General features: G+C 33.2%; 1 protein-coding gene across 2 annotated transcripts; it reads left to right on the top strand.

Annotated features, from left to right (window-relative positions):
- Window positions 1-17070: 17070 nt before the first annotated feature.
- Window positions 17071-20665, top strand: GBF1 (G-box binding factor 1). Of its 2 annotated transcripts, none has more exons than XM_079031124.1 (11): window positions 17071-17483; window positions 18087-18265; window positions 18347-18433; window positions 18520-18609; window positions 18710-18891; window positions 18994-19048; window positions 19155-19203; window positions 19319-19506; window positions 19946-20023; window positions 20106-20231; window positions 20336-20665. In XM_079031124.1, exons 2-11 carry the CDS (start codon window positions 18164-18166, stop codon window positions 20396-20398), a joined length of 1020 nt encoding a protein of 339 aa, XP_078887250.1. In that variant the 5' UTR covers window positions 17071-17483; window positions 18087-18163; the 3' UTR covers window positions 20399-20665. The 2 variants fall into 2 exon arrangements, with proteins under 2 accessions (XP_078887250.1, XP_078887249.1); XM_079031123.1 differs by having other exon boundaries at window positions 17072-17483; window positions 19943-20023.
- Window positions 20666-23132: the final 2467 nt, after the last annotated feature.

Below are 23132 nucleotides of genomic sequence, written 5' to 3'. Positions count from 1 at the left end.
TACTCCTCGAAATAAAAAAATTGAGACAAAGAATGCCAAAAACGGAACCCGTATGAGAGAGTTATGATTTTGTAAAATCATTACGGGCATAAAAATATAGGTTAAGAATGAAAATTAAAATTTTCCAAAACAACCTAAAGGGAAGTTGTAGTACTCATCGAGACCTTCGTGTAGGTATAAGAAACGTCGAAAATGGAGCTCGTACATGGGAGTACGGAATTTAGAAAACCGACTTTCTCCACACGCGTCATGCACGGAGCGCATTCTGACTCCTCCGTTCATCAGGATACGGATGACATGGCGCACTGAGAAAAGAACGTGTGGCAACTCCTTAATGGAGCCACATGCACACATGCATCGCGTGGAGTGTGCTTCACCTCTTCCCATAAATAGGAGGTGCAATAGACCATTCATGTATACCTCAAAACTACCTTTCTCTCTCTTTCTCTCTCTGATCGAGTTCTCCTTGTCTCGAGCAACCTCCGAGTTTCCGAGTCCCAAAACTACACTACTTTTGTGATTCACACTTCAAGAATGATTTCACATCCCCACTTTTACAATTTTCAAATGTTATATGTGGGGGGGAGGGAATACATGTTAAAATACTATACTACTGATTTTTATAATTATAGCTGATTTTATATTACTAGTGATATAATTATGCCTAGAAATGATAGGATGATATTATGTATGGTAGATACCCCGCTCAACCTTTAAAGATAATATTATGCATAGTCGTTATGTTGGCCAACTCACTAGGAAAGCATTATACCTAGTCCTCAATATGGTAAACTTTTCAAGATAACATCGTACCTAGTCGTTACGTTGGATAACTCACTAGGAAAGTAGTATAACTAGTCATTACCCTGGCCAACTATTGGGATAACATTGTACTTAGTTGTTACTATTCCTGAATATCCCGCTGGAATAAAATAAATTAACTTAAGTATATATATATATATATGATAATATATGTTAAGTACAACTAAAGAAGACAACAGAAAGCAAGGTACCTGATACGACTACACGAAAACAGATGTTAAATGAGACGTTATTCATCCTTTAGCTAAATAACTTTTAACTACCCCCGACCTATAATTGTTAAATCTTATGTGAATAGGAGAGTTATGTATAGATCTATATGGCACCGACACCCCTACCTGCGGTTGCCAGCTACAACCTTGACGGTCGAGTCACAACAGGCATAACTTTCTAAACTTTGGTGACGTCTGATGAAGCGTCGTCTTGGGGAGTTTCAACGTCATAAGATCGATTATAGAAACTCATTGTAACATTGTTCAATCTTGACTAACATAACTAATTAAGAAGGGAAACCTAAGAAGTAATAACATTATACACTAACTCGAGGAAGCGAGTTAAGCAAAATAATAGTACCTATAAATTATTCTAGAGTAAGAATCACACAAAACAGTTTAAAGTACAAAAACTTATGAACCCACCAACATTATGTTGACCTTTCAAAACCACATGTATTCTCAGAGAATGAGTACCGAATGTGACAGGCGTGTTGGGGATTTCATCAAGAGTACCATTGGAAACATTTGCTCTTTAATTATCTACTTTGTATTAGTCTCGTACTTGTATTGTAGACAATTGTGTAATATTTATTTTATATTGAATAAAAAGTAATGCTCTATAATATATTATATGTATTGTTCAATGTATCTGTCACACCCCAAAACCAAGAACGGCGGAAACGTTCTGGGGTGGAGGACATCATGTACAGTATCACAACAATGAAAAGTAGTAAACAAGCAACAACATCATCCATTGCATTAATAATATAATTTTAATACAATTGTTCTATCAAATTATAATAGACACTGAAGTATAAAAAAATGAAAGATGAGTCTTGAACGAGCATCATCTTCTCTAAACCTTGCATCGGTACCTGTCTATGGTTGACCTGAGGATACAAGTTATTTTGAAAGAGAGTATCAGCTTTAAAGCTGGTGAGATCATAAGTATTTTAGTGTCTTAATTTGCATGTAAGTATTTGTATGTATATGAATTGTAAGTATTGAAAATGTATATGAACTGTAAGTATTAAAAATGTATACGAATTGTAAGTATGAAAATGTTTGTAAAACAACTGTAAACGTTTGAAAAACCCTAGAAATCCCTATGATTCCTACTATTATAAAAGGGAGTCTTCTACCAAGACTTAACTGTTCTAAATGTAGCCTTCTACCAAGGCATCTAGTGTCTGTGTATGTGTCTCTTGTAAGAGTGTGTATTTTCCCAAGTCTAACTATCATTAACCAAAAATATAGTTTCTACATTACCATGCGTCGTGTGAATGTTCACGAAGTGAATGTAATGGGAAAATGAAATAGTACTATGGTGTAGTGTCGAACTACAACCGTACCAATTACCTCAAGTCTAGGGTAATTCTTCTAAGTATTGTAGTATTTGTAATAAATAACTACTTCTATACTCATATTGCCTTATTTGAGGGATAAGGTATAATGTGATGGCTAGATCCCAGGCTAGACGCTCCCCTGTCAAAGGTATTTTGAGACCTTTACACGCCCATGCATATATGCATGCCGTGACACATCCACATTACTATGATCATGTATACCCAATATAACTATCACAATTACGTTGTGATTCATCGGTATAGTTAGATCCTGAACTTGTTCCATGCTATAGCAACTAGTGATGTCTGTCCTATCATCGTATATGTAAACGTACTCATGTAAGTGTAATCATGTAAATGTACTCATGAAGATGTACTCATGTAGATGTATCTATGTAGAGTACTCATGTAAGTGTATATATGTAAACGTATTCATGTAAATGTACTCATGTAGATGTGTCTATGTAATAGTATAGTAATGTACTGTGTGTACTAGCTGTAATGTTTGTTCTCTCTCTATCTAGCAAGTATTGAGTCATGAATGAACTAACTCATTGTATGATATCGTGTTCTAGTAATAGTTCTAGTATCTTCCTAAACTACCCATATGGTAGCTTACTAGTAATGTAACTGGTACATATGAACATGGATGTATACCCTTGCTACCCAATGGCATTGGATGAACTGGAAGGACCTTTATGACTATATATGTACACGTGATATATAACTAATATTTAAAGGACCTTCGGACGGATACCCGATATCCCACCAGACCACATCTCAAGCACGAAAAGGAAATAGGGTGGATATCCTTCCTAAGTCTTTTAAACATTTCTTATATAACTATACATATATAGGCATGCAATTGATAATATAAAATCATAAAATAAGTTTTGTAAAACCTTTGAACATAATTATTATCTAAGAAAAGATCGACTTGATGTCAATCTATAAAACAGTTTAAAGGCATGGGTTTGATAAAACAGTTTAAGTATAAAGAAGCATTTGTTTGAAACACAATTGTAAATGAGTTTGAATGAAACATACAGAGTAAAATGTACAGCTTAATAAGGAGTTTTAAACATAATAAGTGTTTATGAAAAACATTTAAAGGAAATTGTTTGGTAAAACGGCTAATGAGTAGCCAATCATTTGAATGTTGCTTATTAATCACATGTGATTGATATAATAAGTAGCATGATTCTACTTGTATCCCCCCCCCCCCATAAAGCATTTAAAAACATTTAAAACATTGATTAAGGGGGTATGAACTCACCTGTTGCGAGTGGATTGGAAGGAAGTGTCGGATAAGTGCTTGGTGTCAAGTGAAGACTTAGACACGCACAAAGATCCTAATTACATATGAGGACATATGTATATAAAAAATTAGTCTTTAAACAACTAATAAACAAGTCAAGACACTCGAGGACATGACAAACACTTTGTATAAGTGTTATAAGTGTTCAGGAGTGCATCTAAGTGTTGTAGGGAAAGGCTAGTATGATTGGGGTTCAAGGAACACTCTTAAAATGAGTTTACTCCCTAAGGACCAACACCCCTTGAGTTTACGTTCGTAAACTCCTAACCTTTTGACCATTTGTTGTTTTGAAGTCTTCTAAGCTATTCCAAGCATTCCTACTTCATGATTTAGCCTTAGGAAGTGTTATGTGGCATCAAAACACTCCTAAATGGAGTTTACGGTCTAAGGACCATTTCTCCATGAGTTTACTACCTTAAACTCATGAGTTTACTACCTTAAACCCATAAGTTTGGTATTTGGCGGTTTTCAAGTCCTTAGCTCAAACATGGCAGTAGTCTAGGTTAGATTTAGACATAAGGAACAACCGTGGGACATTTATGGGACTTTTACACATCATTTGGGGTGTTTACAGTTTTGGGAGATCCCCAAACCGTAAACACATAAAAATGTATGATTTTGGTGCTTTTTGTGTGATAAACTCATCAAGGATGAATCTAGACTACTCCCTAAGGCATTGCGAAGCATCTAGGCACCCTAACACACCACTTTGGCCCTAATCTTGGTGTTTACGGTTTTGGGACCTCCTAAAACCGTGAACACCCTTAACTTGGTGTTCTTGGGACTTTTCCTTGGTATAAACATGCATAGCTAGCTTTAAATGACTCTAGGATAGAAGTACTTACATAAGGAAGCTTGAATTGAGCTAAAAGTCCAAGAACACTTAGTGTGTGTTCTTGGTGTTCTTGGTGTTTTTGGAAAACTAATCAAAACACAAAAATGGATGGATTAAAGGATGTACAATCACTAGATTAAGTGATATACTAACTTGAAAGGGCTAGAAACACTTACTAGATTGAAGATCTTGAATAAAATCTAAGATGATACTTGAGAGGATATTTTGGAGTTTACTCTTTTGGTGTTTGGGGAGTAAACTCAAGAATGACTAATCTTGGGGAGTAAACTCATGGATAAGCATGAGTTTATGGATTTTTGGGATGATTTTTCGACCCAAACAAAATAGTTTGGCCGGGAACTTCTAAGACGCGAGGTGTTTGCGGTTTTTAAAATTCAAAACCCGAGACGACACTTTCTTTCACCCGTTCGTTTAAAAATAATATTAAAATAATCAAAGAAATTTATTTTTCCCAAAAACAAGTAAAAGTGAACTTGACTTATAATATGAAGTGATTGACTTTTAGGGTTTGACCGAATGAAAATTCCGGGTTGTCACAGTATCTGATAACTGTGATCCAACATCCTAACATCGCACAGCCCGACGTTTCCACCGCTGGATGGAGTGTGACAGAAGAATAGAAGAATTATGCATAAAAAGATTCTCATGGCGTGGCATCTTCTAATCTATGGCATGACAATAAGAACCTTCTCGATTGACCGTTGATGAAGCTTGAGGAATACGCGTTTGGAATAATTCCCACGGCGTGGCGATCATATAGTCACGACATGGAAGCTATAATTTGGCAAGTATAAATATCGGTTTTTAGGTCAAAATTCAGAATACATTCATAAAGAGTTATTGTTTTCCTTGACCAAAAGCAACCAAGAACCCTTGGAGATATTATTTCGATTGAAGAACAAGAGTTAAATATATTGAAGTAAAGATTCATCATTAATAATTTGGTTTGCCTAGATTAACTATGTTTAACCTAGATTACTATTTGATTATGAGTGTTTTTCTATAATCATGGTCTAATAACCCTTTACTTTCGTTTAGATCAGATGAACCCTAATACTATGTGTTAATTTCCACTTTTATGGATTATTGGAGTTGGTTGTATCTTGTGTTTGGTAGATCATTATCCTAGCATGTTATAGTTTCAATCTTCATTGCCTTTCCCTCAAGTTTTTTGTAGTTAAATGACCATTTATTGCATGAACTTTTTTACCTAGTTGTTTATGATCATTAAATTGATAGAGCTAGAAATTGACTATATCCTAGTATAGGTGGTAAAGTTAGTTGCTTAATTGTGTTAGAGAGCATTATTACATTGATTGTTCATCTTGATATATAGATAATTCTTAGATATATTCATTAATGGTCCAAATATATCTTAAAATCAATTTGATGTACTTAACTTGCATGATCATTGGGGTTAAAGTTCATAAATTGACTTATGCTAGTTAGTCTGATCATGATATCTAGTAACTTCCAATTTGGTAGCCAACATAATTAATCCATTGTTTGAAATTAACCATATGAAAAGGGGGATTTGAAGCTAAAAGGAAATATCTTTTAATTCTTGACTAAATCTCATTTTCTAGTTGTTTGTTTTGGTTTAAAGTGTTTTTAGTAGATTGCTTAAATTAAGTTTTTCTAGACTCGAAAAATCAGATACAAAACCCCCTAAATCAAAGTTTACTTCTTTTAGTTTAATTATTAGCATTATTTTCTTAACTAAAATTATGTTCCATGTGTTCGAATCTAACTTACTCTACTTTACTACTACATGACTAGGTACACTACCTATTGTGTTTTAGCTGAGTTGAATAGATATGATATAAATTTTAAATCTTTGTTTTATAACACATCAAAATGATTCTAATTTTTCTAATTCTCTATAATATGATGTCAGAAACATCTTCAGCATTACAGTGGTGCTTCCACCAAGTATCATGTTCATGTCTTTTTCTCAAAGCAGGTTATTCAGGAATAGGACCTTCAAGAATATACAATTTCCGATGTCTCTTGAGATTCTCTCTCAAGGTATGAACACATTCATTGAAATTGTATCCATCGAATATTATAATCTCTTATAGATCAACAAGAGAAAGATGATGCATGGTAATGAGATCAGATTTTGTTTTCATATACAATATTTTAATAGAATTCTTTTAGTATTTTCAACATTTAAATCTTTAATTATTAATACCCTTTATGTTTCCAAAAACATTAATTATCAAAGTCGAGGATCCAAGTTGCAAAACAAATAAATGGTTAGATATCATTTAACCCATTCATTGAATCCAACTAGGTAGATATCGAGTATCAATTATATTATAATTAATACCTCCTAGCGTTATGAGATCACTAATAACAAATATTAATAGACATGTTTGATCTCATCTATGCCTTGAATCTCTATTGCTTAGGTGACCTTTATCACGATAGATTCCCGATCAAATCATCCAGTTTGAGGAACGTGTGTAATCGGCCTATAATGTGGTTATTAAAATCGTGAATAGACCTCGGCTATCAAAAGATATCACTATCGGTTATGTGACATTTATCCCACTAGTGCATACAAGTGGTGTGCGAGTGCTTTCAAATTGGAATGCATAGATTTGAGTTTAATAAGGGATCTTTGATATTTTTATAATTCTAGATTTCTAGTTTAAAATAAGATTCGCTATCATGGTTATTGCATACATCCAATAAGTCACATTATAATTTTATTTAAAATCATATTTTAGCAATATTCTTTTCTACATTTCATCTAATTTTATAAAATTGACGCGATAAAATTTTAAAATTAATATATAGTATTAAGTTTTAATGTTTGAACGCTAAAGAATATTTATAACCCTTTTAATAAAACATCATTTTATAATATAAGGTTTTGAGTATGATAAGTCTCTAACATCTCAATTTTAAACTTATATAATATTAATCATCAGAATTTACGGTTAACTAGTTTTAAATGATAAAACTCAATTTATTTTTAAAACCTTTTTACCATCTTACGTTAAAATATAAATTTCATTAAAACCAAACTTCTTGTGATCATTTTCTGTTTAAAAATTATCTAGAAATTTTAAAATCTAATTTTACAAAGATGTGTGCATAAACCAACAAAATCTAGTGACATTTTGTGAGTCATCACAAAAATATAAAGTTCATTTCTAAGGGACATAAAGGGACCAAAACTTCAACTTGTTGCACTTTTGTCATCCCACTTGTTTTGACAACTCCAAGTAGCAAAACTTCACAATTCTATAAAATTATAAAAACTTTATAAAATTATGGGGAGATATTTGATCCTCCAAAGTGGTCTTCATCTTCATCTTGTTACATTTTTATAAAAATAAATTATTCTAATAGCTAATTTATTACTTGTAAAAATAAACAAAATGAAAACTATATATTTAATTATTACATACCATATGAATAAATAAATATTATAACCATTTTGTCAAATCAACACATACAACAACACAAGAGGTCAATGGCTAGTTTATGCACATCATACACACACACACACACACACACATATATATATATATATATATATATATATATATATATATATATATAAACAACTCTTTGTTTTTATAAGACAACTTTTATTACTAAAAAGATGCAAGTAAGCTTCTAGTCATAAAAATAACAATTATAAACATTTTAAAGTTGTCATAGAAAATATGTACGAAATTTTCTTACAAATAGAAAAACATCCATGTTTTCCAAAAACAAAGAATATACCAAATAATCTAATAATCTAACCAATCTTGCAAAAATGACTTTAATACTAATTGTCGGGTATTATTCAAAAATCGATTTCTAAAAACACTAGAAACGACAACAAAAGCTTTTAAAATTATTAATAAATTTAAATCATTTTAACCCAGTAATGATCATTTTTCAAAGCATGAAAAGAATAAAAACAAGCATAAGATGAAAGGAGCTACAACCTTTGAAGACTTTGATCTTCTTGGGAGGTTGGAAGTTGATGAAGAATGTAGATATAGAACTTTACCTTAGTTAGAAACACCAAGAATACTTCAACTTGACATGGATTGTAACATCCCGTTTAGAGAAGTTCTTATTTCAGGATTGTAGACAAATGGATACCTTGGGATTCAATGGAATGGATTTTAGACTCTATTGGAGGTATATGATGTTGGACAAGTGATTTAAACCTTAGACTGTTCGATGGAAGCTGAGGGCTAAATGGGAAAGGTTATGTTTCGAGCTTCTTGCATAAATTAAGGATTTTAGTTCGAGATGTTTTTATTCATAAGTATCAAGATATAATTGTAGATCTCTTCGATACCTTTTCGTGGATATAAAGATCATCGAAAACGGAGTTGAAATGTAGAAGTTATGGCTATTTGAAGTTAACCTGGAGAAATGGGGTCTGGCAGTACACTGGGCGTAGGTGTACTAGGCTGAAGGAAAGCGTTTTTAGGCCATTACGATAGGTGTAACTTTAGGTACATTGGGTGTACCGCCGTAGAGTAAAAATCCTATTTTCATGGTTTTGAGCCCTACTTAAGGTCTCTAACCCCTTGGGGGTCCTTCCTATCATGAGCCTCCGCCCTCTTGAGCCTCTAACTCAAAACCCTAGCCTCCTCTCTCTTATTTTGAGCCTTGTCATCATTTATGAGCTTATTTCTCCATTAGAAGGTGGGATCTTGAAGAACAAGGTGGCGGCAAAGTGTATGGAAGAAGGATTCAAGCATAGATCCAACAAGATTACATCATTTATGGACCTTTATGAGTACAAAGCTTCAAATTTGTTCATTAGTTTCATAGATCTTTTTAATTTTCATATTTGTCACTTTTTGGTCAGTTTAGTGCATAAAGTTTAGGTCTTAAAAGTTTGTGACCTTAGTATGGATAAAGTTGGAAACTTTATCCATCTAAACATTATATTGATTCAGATACGAAGGTTGGAGACTTGGACTTAATGGATTAAGTTGAGAAAGATGCATTTTTGGTCCCTTTGAGACTTAAAGACTAGATCTTGGTTATTTGGACCATCCTAATGGATAAAGTTGGAAACCCAACTTTATCCATTATGGAGCTATTAGGAACTATAAAAAATGTGATCTTGGTCCCTTTCTTCCCTCAATGCAAGAGTTATGATTTCTTGGTTTGTGTATTAATTTAGGGTTGTGGTGTATGGTCTCCTTCTAGCCATGGAAAGTCATAAAGTTGGGAACTTTATGACATAGATATTTGAGCTTTGGACATGAGATCTTAATGAAATAAACACTTAATGAAGGTAAATGGAATTAGTCATGTACGTTGGGCATACCAGGTAGTACATTGAGCGTACCAGGCTGGTAATCAGGAAGGGATCTACTACAATGAGTGTAGTGACTGAGTATGTTGGGCGTACTCAGTCTGTGTTGACCTCCTTTGACTTTTTGAATTTGATCTCTTTTTGGAGCATTGATCGGTGTATCTATTCTTTTAGACTGTGAGGTGAGTCTGATCATTGTACTTGTGGGTCGAAGGCACCAATTCCGACCCATTGGATTATGTTGTAGGATAGTAGTGGTCTTTCTGACACTTATCGATATACCTATATGTGCTTGATATCTTTTTGACTCTTAATAGTATGACTATATGCTTAGTTGTCAGGGGTGAAATAGACCCGTACCGGTTGAAAGATATCGAAGGAGTCAGAAGGGACTCAGAGAGTCGGAAGGGACTCAACGAGTCGGGAGGGACTCAGGGGTGAAATAGACCCATTACATGTTTTAGTATGATATGTGTGTATGGTATGTGGTACCATGGGGAACTCACTAAGCTTTGTGCTTACAATTTATGTTTATGATTTCAGGTATTTTCGTTTCCAAAAGGAAGGGTCCGTCTTGATCACACTGCATCCCCTGGAGTTTTATTCCACGTTGAATATTTACAAATTACTCTAATGTTTTGAGAATACTTTGACTATGATCGTCTTTTAAAATAATGAATGAATGACTTTAACTTATTTAAAATGAAATGTTTACTCGGTATTTTTTTGGGACGTTTCATGGATGCTAATACTTCTTGTTTATTAAGCACGTCTTAAGCGATAAAGAACTAATAATACCAAATTAGTCTTAATGAGAAGCAACTTGTAATCACTCAAACTTTACACAACACATCATGAGAAAGGAGAGGGGAGAACCCTTAATTGCTCTCGATAATTAAAGAGAAAAGAAAAGAGAAATAAGTAGGAAAAACTAGCATGTTTTTGTTCCTTACACTTCCTTTTATACCTCCTACATGTACAAGAGTATCATGCCTTTAATCAAATCAAAGTGTGGCATTCTAAGAGGTAAGGCTCAGAAGAAAGAAGACCAACATTCAACCTTCTTTTCCTCTTGTAATTCATGGCAACACGAAAGAGGATAAGATGTTTGTGTGTCTATTACTATATCTTCGAACTAGTTAGTTACATGTAGTAACTAGATGGTCACTCAAAGTTTAAATAAATGTATAAGACTTATATATTCATATTATATAAATATAACTAGTTAATGTTCTATTTTATTATTATTTCCTAGAAACAATAATTCCCTTTATGTTAGTAAAATACTATTTTCATAAAACAATAATTTTCCAATTAAATACAAGAAATATAAATATTTATCAAAGATCAAATTCTTACAAACAATATATTAACCTCAAGTTGTTGTTAGTGTGATCCTTTAGGATCATATATTATGTTGTAAATATCATCCGATAATGTTTCTAGAGCATAAAGATCTTTCATATCATTCCCTGAAAAAAAAATGTTAAAATTGAATCCTTTCTCTAAACGTAGTCCAAGAGCTCATGCTAATTGTAATTTTCTAGGATTAATTACACATTTTACAAGATGGTTACCATCTTCCTAGACCAATATGCAAAGAATGCCCATCCAATTTGGGAGTGGAATCAGGCTAAGGAATTTTTAGGGAAGAAACTAGACATTCTGAACAAGTTCCAGACTAAAACTTGGTGTAATTTGGATTTCCCTAGATTTAATTATGAATTCTACAAAATGACAAATATCATAGTAGTTTTTATGTACCAGTCTGCATTGGATGAAAAATCTTTACATTTATATATAAAACGACATCAAACCCTTTAGATGGATGAAACTAGACATCCATACCTTTTAAGGGACATAAATTTCACGAAATTTGGACATCCTGTTATTTTTATATGGTGTTTGAAATATAGAGGACAAATTCTTGAAATCATAATACCACCATGTTTAAGTCCCATTTGGGACCTACTTATTAAGCACTTAACTATTAAACTTATAACCAGCAATTACAACAATATATAAATTCTAAACATCTTAATTGATGTAAAAAAAGAATCTTGAAGCATTAAGATCTTGACTAAAAATCAACATATAACCCATACTTTTTCACTTAATGACCATTAGAAGGGATTTATGGGTTTGGTCTTCAATCTAAACCTATTAAGCACTTTATACCCTCTAAAAAGAGTTGGAAACCACAACACCATTCAACCACCATGAAATGGCGGTGACAAGGTGGTGTAATGGTGGTCATAGGGTGGGTTTTACCCTTACACCGGTGCTTATACCAATCAAGAAGAAGAAATTTATGATTCCAACACTTTAGCCATGAAAATGTAAGCATCCAAGACCTCACCACCACCCAATGGTGGTGATGCGATGAATTTCTAGCATCCTCCACCACCACCGACGACGGTAGTAACTTGTGGTGATTCTTGGTGGTTGATATGAGAAAAAAGAAGAGAAACGAGTTAGATGTTAAAGAGATTACTTACCTACACAAGGATGTCAAGCTACCACCTTTATCCTCCTCCTTCTCCCACCTATGACCACTGCTTTGGTGAGCCTCTAAAACCTTCATCTTCCCTAGTTTCTTCCTCTTCTTCTTGGCATTCTACTTTTCTCCTTAGCTCATTCCCCTGCTTGTGGTCGAACCAAAGAAAGCGTACACACATGATTTTAGGCTAGGGTTATATAGGTTTTACACAAAGGATAAGGGGTTTGTTTGAAGGGTAATAAGCGATATTGACCCATTCATGGGCTGAGAAACAAGTAACAAGAATTTGTGTTGCTAAAAGGCCCATGCTCACATGTTTCCATAAACTACAAAATTAGTCCCACGACTTTATGATAAATAATTATTTTCCCTTATGTCTAAAATCTTGAGATATGAAGTTTATAAAACACCCTAAATAGTCATTCATATTTTGTTTGTTTAATTTTAAGGTTATTTTCATACTTTTAATTATTTGTTAAGCATTAAAAGTTTTATTTTTAATTATATAACTAGATAAGGAGCCCCGCGTTGCGGGGAAGGAGCTAAACAGATACGATTAAGAGCATTTGATTTGAGTCGGAAAGTGAGCCATTCAACTTCATTATCTTCTTCGCATACCAGAGAAACAATACTAGATACTTGACAAAATTATAATTTATAGTCTAAAGCCCATTCAATACTTGTCTATTGATGTTTCTTTCAGCTTCAAACAAAAGTCCTGAAACATGATGAAATACCAAATTTAAGACATCCAAAAGAAATTGCAAAAAAAAGGAAAAAGTAGATGTAAATTCAAACTACGTTGTTATTTAGTGTATGTAACTCCTCAGAATGAGTGATGAGCCTAATGGTAATGAAGTTAGTTATTTGGAAAAAAAAGTAAATACAAAAAACGAAAAAAAATGAAAGGTGAAAGTACATTGCTGTTTACTACATAACAATATTATGTTACAAATTGACTTTGGAAACCTACTTTGTTACTATGCATTTACTTTGCTCATTTACACAACATAGTTTTCTATTTAACATGGTATGACTTTTCCACTAACTCTTTGGTGTTGAAGATATTTTACCAATTTCCTAATTATGTGATCCAAACCTGACAAAAAAAATCATGAATATAAGTAATAAATTAAATTAAAGTAAGCTCATATTTGACCAAACTAACCTAAAAGCCCCAAATGATTAAAGTAGTAGGCTAGTAAGCCTATAATGGCACAAACATGCAAACACATCAAAATTAATGGTTTTGTAATGTATATTGCTATATGCTCCTTATTTTAGAGAATCATAATAATGTTTGTCCTTCTTCCATGTGCAAATGACTATATCACCCTTTATTTAACTTTTTGAAATTATTTTTATTATTTATCATGTAGTTCTATTATTATTGAAATCAGGGTAATTAAATAACAAATATTAAAAAATGGGTAATATTGTCATTTTACTTAGAAGATAACAAAAAAAAAAAGAACTTACAAAAACTTTAAATGAGGACCAGAATTTCAAAAGACAAACTTTTTACGACCAAAAATGCAAAGAAATTTTTTTTATGACCAGACATGAAAAAAAATGGAACGAAAACTGCAAAAGAAAATAAAGACAAAAATTGCAAAAGAAAACCTTTAGAGACGAAATTTGCAAAAAATAAATAAATAAATAAATAAAATCAGCTATATTAGTAGTTTTTTCGTTTTTTTTTTGTAAATAAATCACTTAGCAGTTTTAGTTAATGTTTCATAATGATTTTGGTCCCTTAATCCCTAAAAGACCATTCTGTCATTAGGACAAAACCCAAAGAAATTCTGCCCTTGGGACAAAACCCGAAGATATAGTGTATCACTTGGAAAAAATGGTCAATTTAAAGCTATTAACAGTTGGGTAGATTTGATTAACGATTCATGGACCAAAATTTCCAAAGCAGGGTTGGTTTCATGCCAACTTTGTTTTACTGTTTTGCTACAAACATAATTACATAATGGCAAATAGATCATCATTATTAATACAAAATAAGTATCATTTATAATCAATCTAATTTTAACAAATAAAAATGAAAACATCACATACATCAGGTATGTACTCTCATTTACAGACAATTTATGGTTACCTGAGCAAAATGAATGCAATTGCTCCCAGGTACATGGCCACTTCTTGTTCCCTATCTACACGCTCACCTGCAACACTATCAAACTTGAAAACAAATCAAAATTCAAAAAAAAAACACCATCAAGTTCATAATATAAAATTTAAAATCATTAACTATGACATTTTTTACACCTGGCCTTTGACCGAGCATCTACATGTTGATGTGTTAGGTCTTCTGTGTTCTTTTTAACCTGAAACAATCAATAACACCAAATACATCATAAAATGGGCCCAAAAAACAAACTGAAATGAATTAAAAAAAAAACTGCAATGAAATTTAATCCAACAAATTAAAAAAAAAACTTTTTGGAAGGCAATATAGAAGTCCTATTTAAAAATATGAAAATGTAGCACATATTCAAGTAAAGAAGGTGTTTGTATGAATAACATATCATTTACCCAATGAGGTCGCCTCAACAATCAACATGATAAAAAAGATGAACAAAAATTATTAACATTCACGGTCACAAACATGATGAATTGTAGTAAGAAAGCAGTACCTACACGAAATCCGAAAGAAGAGTAGTGGAACCTAAATGATAAAATGTGTGTTGAACCTAAAACATAATCTTGGGATACACCACCATTTGAAGAAAGATACTTAAAAAGGTATGTAATTGGTGCAGTTCTACATATCTCTTCAGTGAAACCAGCTTGTTCTTTCTTTCCTTCACCATAGTCGATTTCATAGTCTTCTTCCTAACTGTCTCCTAGCCATCATTATTTTCCTCTTCAGTCTGTATTAATCCACTTAAACTGTTAGATATTAAGCTATTAAAATTGTGATTGATTATTAAGAACAACTAAACAACCTTGTGATATTGCCTTTGATTATAATCATTCGAAGCCTGCAATTCAGACATTTCTAACATTATGTTACAACTAATGAAATCTGGTTTGAGTGGATACTTTGTTTGTTTTCCTATATGTGATTTCTATAACTTGAACGCATATGAACAGGAAACTTCAATCAAAATGATTTAACAATTTCATCAACAATTGAACTCGTTGACTTTATGTATGTCGAATCAGCAGAAAATAGATCAATCCATAGTCATCAACTTAACTTAACATTAACTGTTGAGGTCGCCTAGAAGTATTTGATCCACCAGATCCCCATTGTTCATTCTTTTCTTCCTACAAAACCCAAACAAAAAATCACGATTCACTTTACGACCTAAACCATAAAAACTAGTCGCCTTCAACGCCGACAAAGCACCTCCGGGATACCGTTTTCTCCTACGAAGCGAATCAGAACATCAGTGTTTGTCAAAGGCACCAACAACGATCGCCGACCTCTATTTCCTTCTCCTCATGCGTCGCCACCATCGGCGACCTGATCCAAACCACCAACAGCCAACCACTAGTCTCCGACTGCTGCACCTTCACAAGTCGTAACGATGTCGTCTAGGCTCCACCAATCGATGGTGGTGATAGGGGCGGAAGCCCTAATGACACGGTTGTAGATGATAGAGAAGATGGTGACGTCAATGGTAAATGGGCTGAGGGTTTTTTCGGTTTGCTCTGACTAAGTTGAGAAGAGAACACATAAAAAAAACTGACGGGTGGTGGAAGGATCGGGAAGACACGGTTGACGAAGACCTGAAAGTGGTGGAGGCGTCTTCTTCTCCCAGTTACCGAATATAGACTGGAATCGGTGGAGTAGACGTAAATGTAGACAGTAGGTGGGGAGCAGAGGGTAGGGAATTGTTAAAAAGTATTAAAAAAATACAAAATAATAAGGACACTAATCTAAAGACAATTAGCTAGCATGACGGTGAACAAAACAACAGGCAAACACGTGGAATAAAAGTTTTAAAGAAACAACAAATGCTACCTAGAATACAAAAAGAACCAAAACATAACATACACCCATAAACAAATGACCATTCCTATAAAAAAACTCAAGTTTACTATTTCTAACAATGGTACTCCTTTAATATCTATATAAGAATTATTCTTATAATGTGTTCATTTTTTAAATAATTAAACGGAAAACGAAAGCATTACAAATTAATTAACACCTATGAAAAAACTATATTACTCACTCATATACTTACGGAAATAGATTTCCATAGGTAAATATGAGATTTCCGCAGATGTCATCTCCAAAAAATATATTTTCTCTAGGAATAAATCGTATACAACATCAAAAATGTAAAAAATTAAATAAAACGAATAAAAAACTTACAACATAGTATAGATTGTTGTGGTATTGTTCCATTTTTTCATAAAAAAATTCTCTAAGTAAGAAAAAAAAAATAAAACATGTGAAGAATTTCTTATATTATCATTTCTCACCCATATCATCTTTTGCAATCTATTTTATGATTTTGCATATAATAACTGCAAACATTTCATGACAACTTATAAAAACCTTCTAATTTTTACTTAAATCTTAAAAAAAGAAAATAATAAAAAAGTTAGAATTAACCTGTTTTTCTCAAATTAAAAGATTTAACACCAAACATTAAGAATATGGCGTGAAATGCAAATAAGATTAAATGAGGGGAAGTAAATGCTAATATCTCTAAAATAAATTATCCTTTTTAATACTTTAAAAGTTCCCAGTCATCAACAAAACGTAATTGCCTTGTCATGCCTCTCTATCCACTCCCCTTTTAACAGCTGGATCCCTCCTCACCCTCACATGTCATCCCTCTAACCCTACCCTCAACCACCGCACTGCCATTCTCTCACGGTGGTCTCTCCCTCCTCCCCGGCCTCCGCCTCCGCCTCCGCCTCCGCTTCTCCCCTACGTATCAAGCAGCTTGTAAGCAAGTAAACGACCTGTCTCCTTTTGGCTACTTTCGAATTTCAGAGTTGTTTTTTTCGATATACCAAATAGAAGAGGGAATCCTTCTTTCTCAAATCTCAGCTGTTGAATTTCTTCCAAAGCTCTGGAATTTTGTATTAAAAGCTGCCATGTTTACTGGATTTGCTTGATCCTAGTCGGATTAGCATCTCTTCCGAAGCCGGCGGCTGAAACAAGTCAGTCTCTCTCCTCTCTCTAAATTTAAGCTTCCTCTATATTCGCATGTCGACACACATAAAAACACAAACATCCCGATTAGTTTTCGGGTAATTATGTATCTTATCTTATCAAGAATAAACAGATACTCGCGATTGTTTTACGCTTTTTGTGAACAATTGTTTAAATTAAGAAGCCAGATCTGATAATAATTTGGGGCTTTTCCTTGAAATCGCTCAGACTATTTGTTCTTCAGTTATTTTTGTAATTTTTTTTTGTTGAGGCTGCAAGTGTAGGTAGGGTTTTGGGTTCTTACATGACATGTGTAGACTTTAAGACAAAGAGAATGAAATCATTTTATCTGAATATTCTGCTTCCCCTATTTTTGGTAAAAAAAAAAAAAAAAAAGCTTAGAAGGATTTATTCAGTCTGAAAGGGAACGATTTTGTAGTTGATGGAAGGAAATTGCAGTATAGAAAGCTTAATTCCATATTTGTTAAGATAAATCACAGTTATGCACTTATGATTGCTGCATAGGAATTGCTGTATGGATTACAAATCATTAAACACCTTTCATTAATACCTAACCTGAACAAATCTTTAATCTCTCAATGTTCTTGTAGATAATATTTCAAGGAAACACAGTTACACACAAATCTAACTTTCAGACTCTGCATATTGAGTTTTTCCCTGTAAATTCATGGGGGCTGGAGAAGATAACTCACCTGCTAAGCATTCCAAACCTGCTCCAACTCAGGAAACACCTCCACCTTCATATGCTGACTGGTCAAACTCAATGCAGGCATGATTTAAATTTTTGATTTAAAGTTTTAACCTTTTTGTTACAAGATTCTTATTGTGGCTTTGCAATTTTCATGTTTAGGCTTATTATGGTGCTGGAGGAACTCCACCTTTTTTTGCTTCAACTGTTGCTTCTCCAACTCCTCATCCATACATGTGGGGAGGCCAGGTGATGATGATGATGTGGCAAAATTCAAAGATCTTATTGGATTCTTGTAGAAATTAATGATTGGAAAATGTTTTGATTTATTTCAGCATCCTATGATGTCACCATATGGAACTCCAGTTCCATATCCAGCTTTATATCCACCAGCTGGAGTTTATGCTCATCCTAATATGCCTATGGTATTCATAATTTCTTTTTTCTTTTTTCTTTTTCTTTTTTATTTTTTTGCCTTTTAATCTTTTATGTGTTATTTATGATTATTGAATTTTGTTCTTACAGACTCCAACTACTGCTCCACCAAACACAGAAATGGAAGCAAAGGCGTATGAAGGAAAAGAAAGGTCAACTACTACTAATAAAAAGTCAAAGGGTATTTCTGGAAATGGAAATGTTGGTGTTAGAACTGGAGAGAGTGGAAAAGCAGCATCAAGTTCAGGGAATGATGGAGGCGCCACCCAAAGGTCTTTTAATTTTCTATTTTTTTATTCGAAGTTTTCATTTGTTATGCCAAAAATACCCTTGTTTTTTAAATTATTGTAATTTTTGAAATTTGAACTAAACAGTGCTGATAGTGGAAGCGATGGTTCTTCAGATGGAAGTGATGAAAATGACCAAAATGTACATATCTCAGAAACTCTTAATAATTCTTTTTTTTTTTTTAAATAAGAATTTTTTTTGAAGGTATGATAATTATAATTATTAATTAATACACAAATATATACAGGAATTTTCTGGAGGCAAGAAAGGAAGCTTCAATCAGATGCTTGCAGATGGTAATTCCGTAGTTCTACACATTTTCACTTCCATTTATATAAATAATTAAATTCAAAAAAAAAATTACTTTTTTTTTAATAATAAGTTAATATGAAAGTATGTTGCTATTTTCAGCAAATGCACAGAATAACAATATACAGACACCGGTTCCCGGGAATCCTGTAGCTTCAATTCCAGGCACCAATCTAAACATGGGAATGGATTTGTGGAATCCGGCCGCCGGAAACACCGCCATCAAAATGCGACCCGGTGTGTCTCGTGGGGTAGTGCCGCCTCCCATGATGCCTGATCAGTGGGTTCAGGTGTGAATAAATGAATTTCCTTTTCTTGTTATAAGATAGAGTAAATTACACAAATGGTCCCTATGGTTTGGGGTAATTTGCACATTTGGTCCCTAACTTATTACTCGGAAGGTGCCTACTATTTGTTTTTCTTGCGCGTGTGGTCCCTGTCCTACCTAAAAAGACTATTTTGCCCTTGATTTTTTCATTTATTTAAATAAGGTGGGGTAGGTTTATTTAAATAAATTAAAAAATCAAGGGTAAAATAGTCTTTTTAGGTTAGACAGAGACCAAGCGCGCAACAAAAACAAACAGTAGGGACCTTCTGAGTTAAAAAAATAAGTTGGGGACCAAACATGCAAATTACCCAAAACCATAGGGACCATTTGTGTAATTTACTCGAAAGTTATAAAAATATTAATTAATGAATTTATGATTTTATGACTTATGACATCAGCAGGACGAGCGTGAACTGAAGAGACAAAAGAGGAAGCAGTCTAACCGTGAGTCAGCCAGGAGATCAAGATTGCGCAAACAGGTATCAAAACGACAAAATCTAATTCCACCGTCGGAATGATCAATTCCATTCCGTTTCTTTTCTGATTCCGTTGTTTGGGCAGGCGGAATGCGAAGAGTTACAGACGAGAGTCGAGGCGCTGACCAGTGAAAATCATACACTCAGAGATGAGCTTCAGAGGCTCTCTGAAGAATGTCAGAAGCTTACTTCTGAAAATAATTCCATAAAGGTTTCTTTTTTTTTTTTTTTTTTTTTTTTTTTTAAATTATTAGCTTAACAAATAATTAAAAAAAGAAAAAAGAATAAAATGATTTACTGTTTGACTTTGACCAGGATGAGTTGACCAGGTTTTGTGGACCAGAGGCAGTGTCGAAGCTTGATGAAGGAAACAGTTGAGAAAGAGAGAGATATAGCGAAAAAAAAGTTAGTGATTAAAGTTATAAAATTAGGACTAAATCTTTTCAACTGACGTGAGAGAGACTAATATGTTGTGTTTTTTCTACTTTTCTTCATATACATGTAACTGTAAGTTGTAATTTTTTTTAAAAATTTATAAGTTACTGTTTTATATCGTTCATTCATACTTCAAACAGACGTAGAAAGCTTGATGTACAAGTGTTATGTGGTTGAATGTTGTAATGGAACAGATGGGGTTTAATTTCAGTTCTTTTGATATGATTTTTTGCATAAAAAAAGTGTACAAAAATTATGCAAACGAGGTATTTTTCAAAAGACTAGTTGTTATAAATTGGTCATGATGTAGGTCAATGTTTCTTGTGTGGAAGTTGATGTTAAATTAATATGGCAAAACGAGGTATTGAAGTTGATTTTTTGTTATGTTAGCTTGAAAACATGAAATATATATATATATATATATATATATATATATATATATATATATATATATATATATATATATATATATATATATATATATTCTTTTTTATCACCTCGCTCTATTGGAAATTTGGAAGTTTAGACTTTGGAGACGATATGACGTTTTTAATTGTATTGTTTTAAACTGTTTGTACATCTTTTTTGTTCAGCAAACTTATTTTTAGTACATCAAACTTATAACATAAGCGGATTTGATATAGAACCCTCATGCTCCTCAAAAAAAATTCAGGAGTGACTTTTTACGGAAAAATTTTGTTTATGTTGCGGTGATATCCTGGAAAATAATTTGGGCTACCATAAAATATTTTTTTAGGTTATTTCTAAATTGTAAATGCAAAGACAAACTAGTCCAAACTTGTTAAACCCAATTGACCAAATGCCCAACACAAAATTAGTTTAATGATATACAAAATTTAGCCCAATAATTATGAAAAATCGGACATCTGCAACTCGGCAAACTAATCGACGATCTCCCAACTCCACTGCAACTCACGTCTCACACATGTTGTTGCCTTCGGCCTCCCTTCTTTCTGTTGGCGATTTGCATGCTGCCGTGGATTTTTTTCGGCAAAATCCCCCGGTGGGGAGTGATTAGTGATCAGTGCAAAATGAAACATGTAAGTACAAAAAAAAAAACTCAATCCTATTATTTATTGTTAGGTTAATTGAAATTTAATTTTTATGCATTGTGTTGAAAATTTTCAACATGAAGGGAATTACGGACTTCTCTCGTTTGTTTGTGGAAACTAGAAAGCATCTCTCTTTTCCTTTGGTTTATAGATTATTCAAACTAACTTTGGTTTTGTCCGTCACAACCACAACCGTTGAATAGTGTTTTTCTACAATGAAGTTATTGAAGACCGATTTGCATAATAGAATAGGTGACAATTTTATGAATGGTTACTTGTGAATGATAAGACTGCTTACTTGCTTTCGTAAAATGAAAGAACGAAGATGTGAACTTTAAAACGTAACTTTGTCATGAAAGTTGAACTTTATGCATAATGAAATAACTGTTTTTTTAATTGTATATTACGCGATTTTTTTTTGAAATACCCCTTTACTTTGACTCTGCCTCCTTCACTGACTTAAAACCAATTTTTGTTCATTAAGTCGACACCATAGAATGCAACCAACAAATCTACCATAACCATATCTCTTTCATCCACAAACAAACACCAAACGCACAAACGGCTCCCCTTTAGCCACCACCACCAACCATATATGGGGTGATAATTCTCGACATGATTCAAAATAGACACGAACCTCATACGCAAATAAATGGGTTTAAGTAAGAGCTTTCAAATGATTCTACTAAACAGGTTGACAAGACACGACGTACAAATTAAAAGAGTAATGTTAGGGTCCAAACTTTCAACACGAAAATGTTGTGTTTATTTATATGCAACTTCTTTTAATCTTTTAGGTGAATTTGACATGCCCAAAACCAATTGAAAAAGAAAATTTTTGTTTGAGTCTTTTTATCATGTGAAAACCACTAAATTAGCGGTCTCATTCAATACTTATTTTTTAATTTTTCAATTTTTAATTAGTATCTCATACTCCATAATTTCACTGGCCAACTTTCCCTTATTGCATTTTGTCTATCCGTCTCCCAAACTACTACTCCTTTATTTTTTTTTTTCATTTTTTCTCCACATCTCAAACTCCTACTCTCTCTAATTATTTAGTGTTGCAATCTAGTACAACAAGACATATTTACAAGGTCTAAACCTTAAACATGCCAACATGATACGACAATAAACGAGTTGACACGACATAGTAATTGAATCGGTCGGGTTAGGGTCAAGCTACCTCTACCCATTTAAGTTTTAACTTGATACGGACATGACACACCATGTTAGTGTGTGTGTGTGTCTAAATGTTTTGTTTATACAAACAAAATCATTATTTTTATGCGATATAAATCACATAAAAATATTATTACTACTCTACTACTTACAGTACGGAGAATCTGCTTTGAAGGATTGCATAGCGCATAGGGTTGTTGGATTTCAGAACGGCTTAATTGCTAAAATATTATTTTCTGGGCGCGACCTAATGACCATTCTGTATGCTATTTATCTTTGTGATTACTGCATGTGTCACACCCCAAAATCGGAACGGCGGAAACGTTCTGGGGTGGATGACGTCATGTCAAGTATCACAACATATACAGTATAGTAATCAAAGTACAACAACCATTACATTAATAGTAATAGTTTTACATAAG

The sequence above is a fragment of the Lactuca serriola genome, chromosome 3 (genome assembly GCF_051521515.1).
Source record: "Lactuca serriola cultivar US96UC23 chromosome 3, Lser_US96UC23_V15, whole genome shotgun sequence".
NCBI lineage: Eukaryota > Viridiplantae > Streptophyta > Magnoliopsida > Asterales > Asteraceae > Lactuca > Lactuca serriola.
Note: the sequence above shows the minus strand (reverse complement) of the source record. Positions and strands in the feature narration are given on the sequence as shown.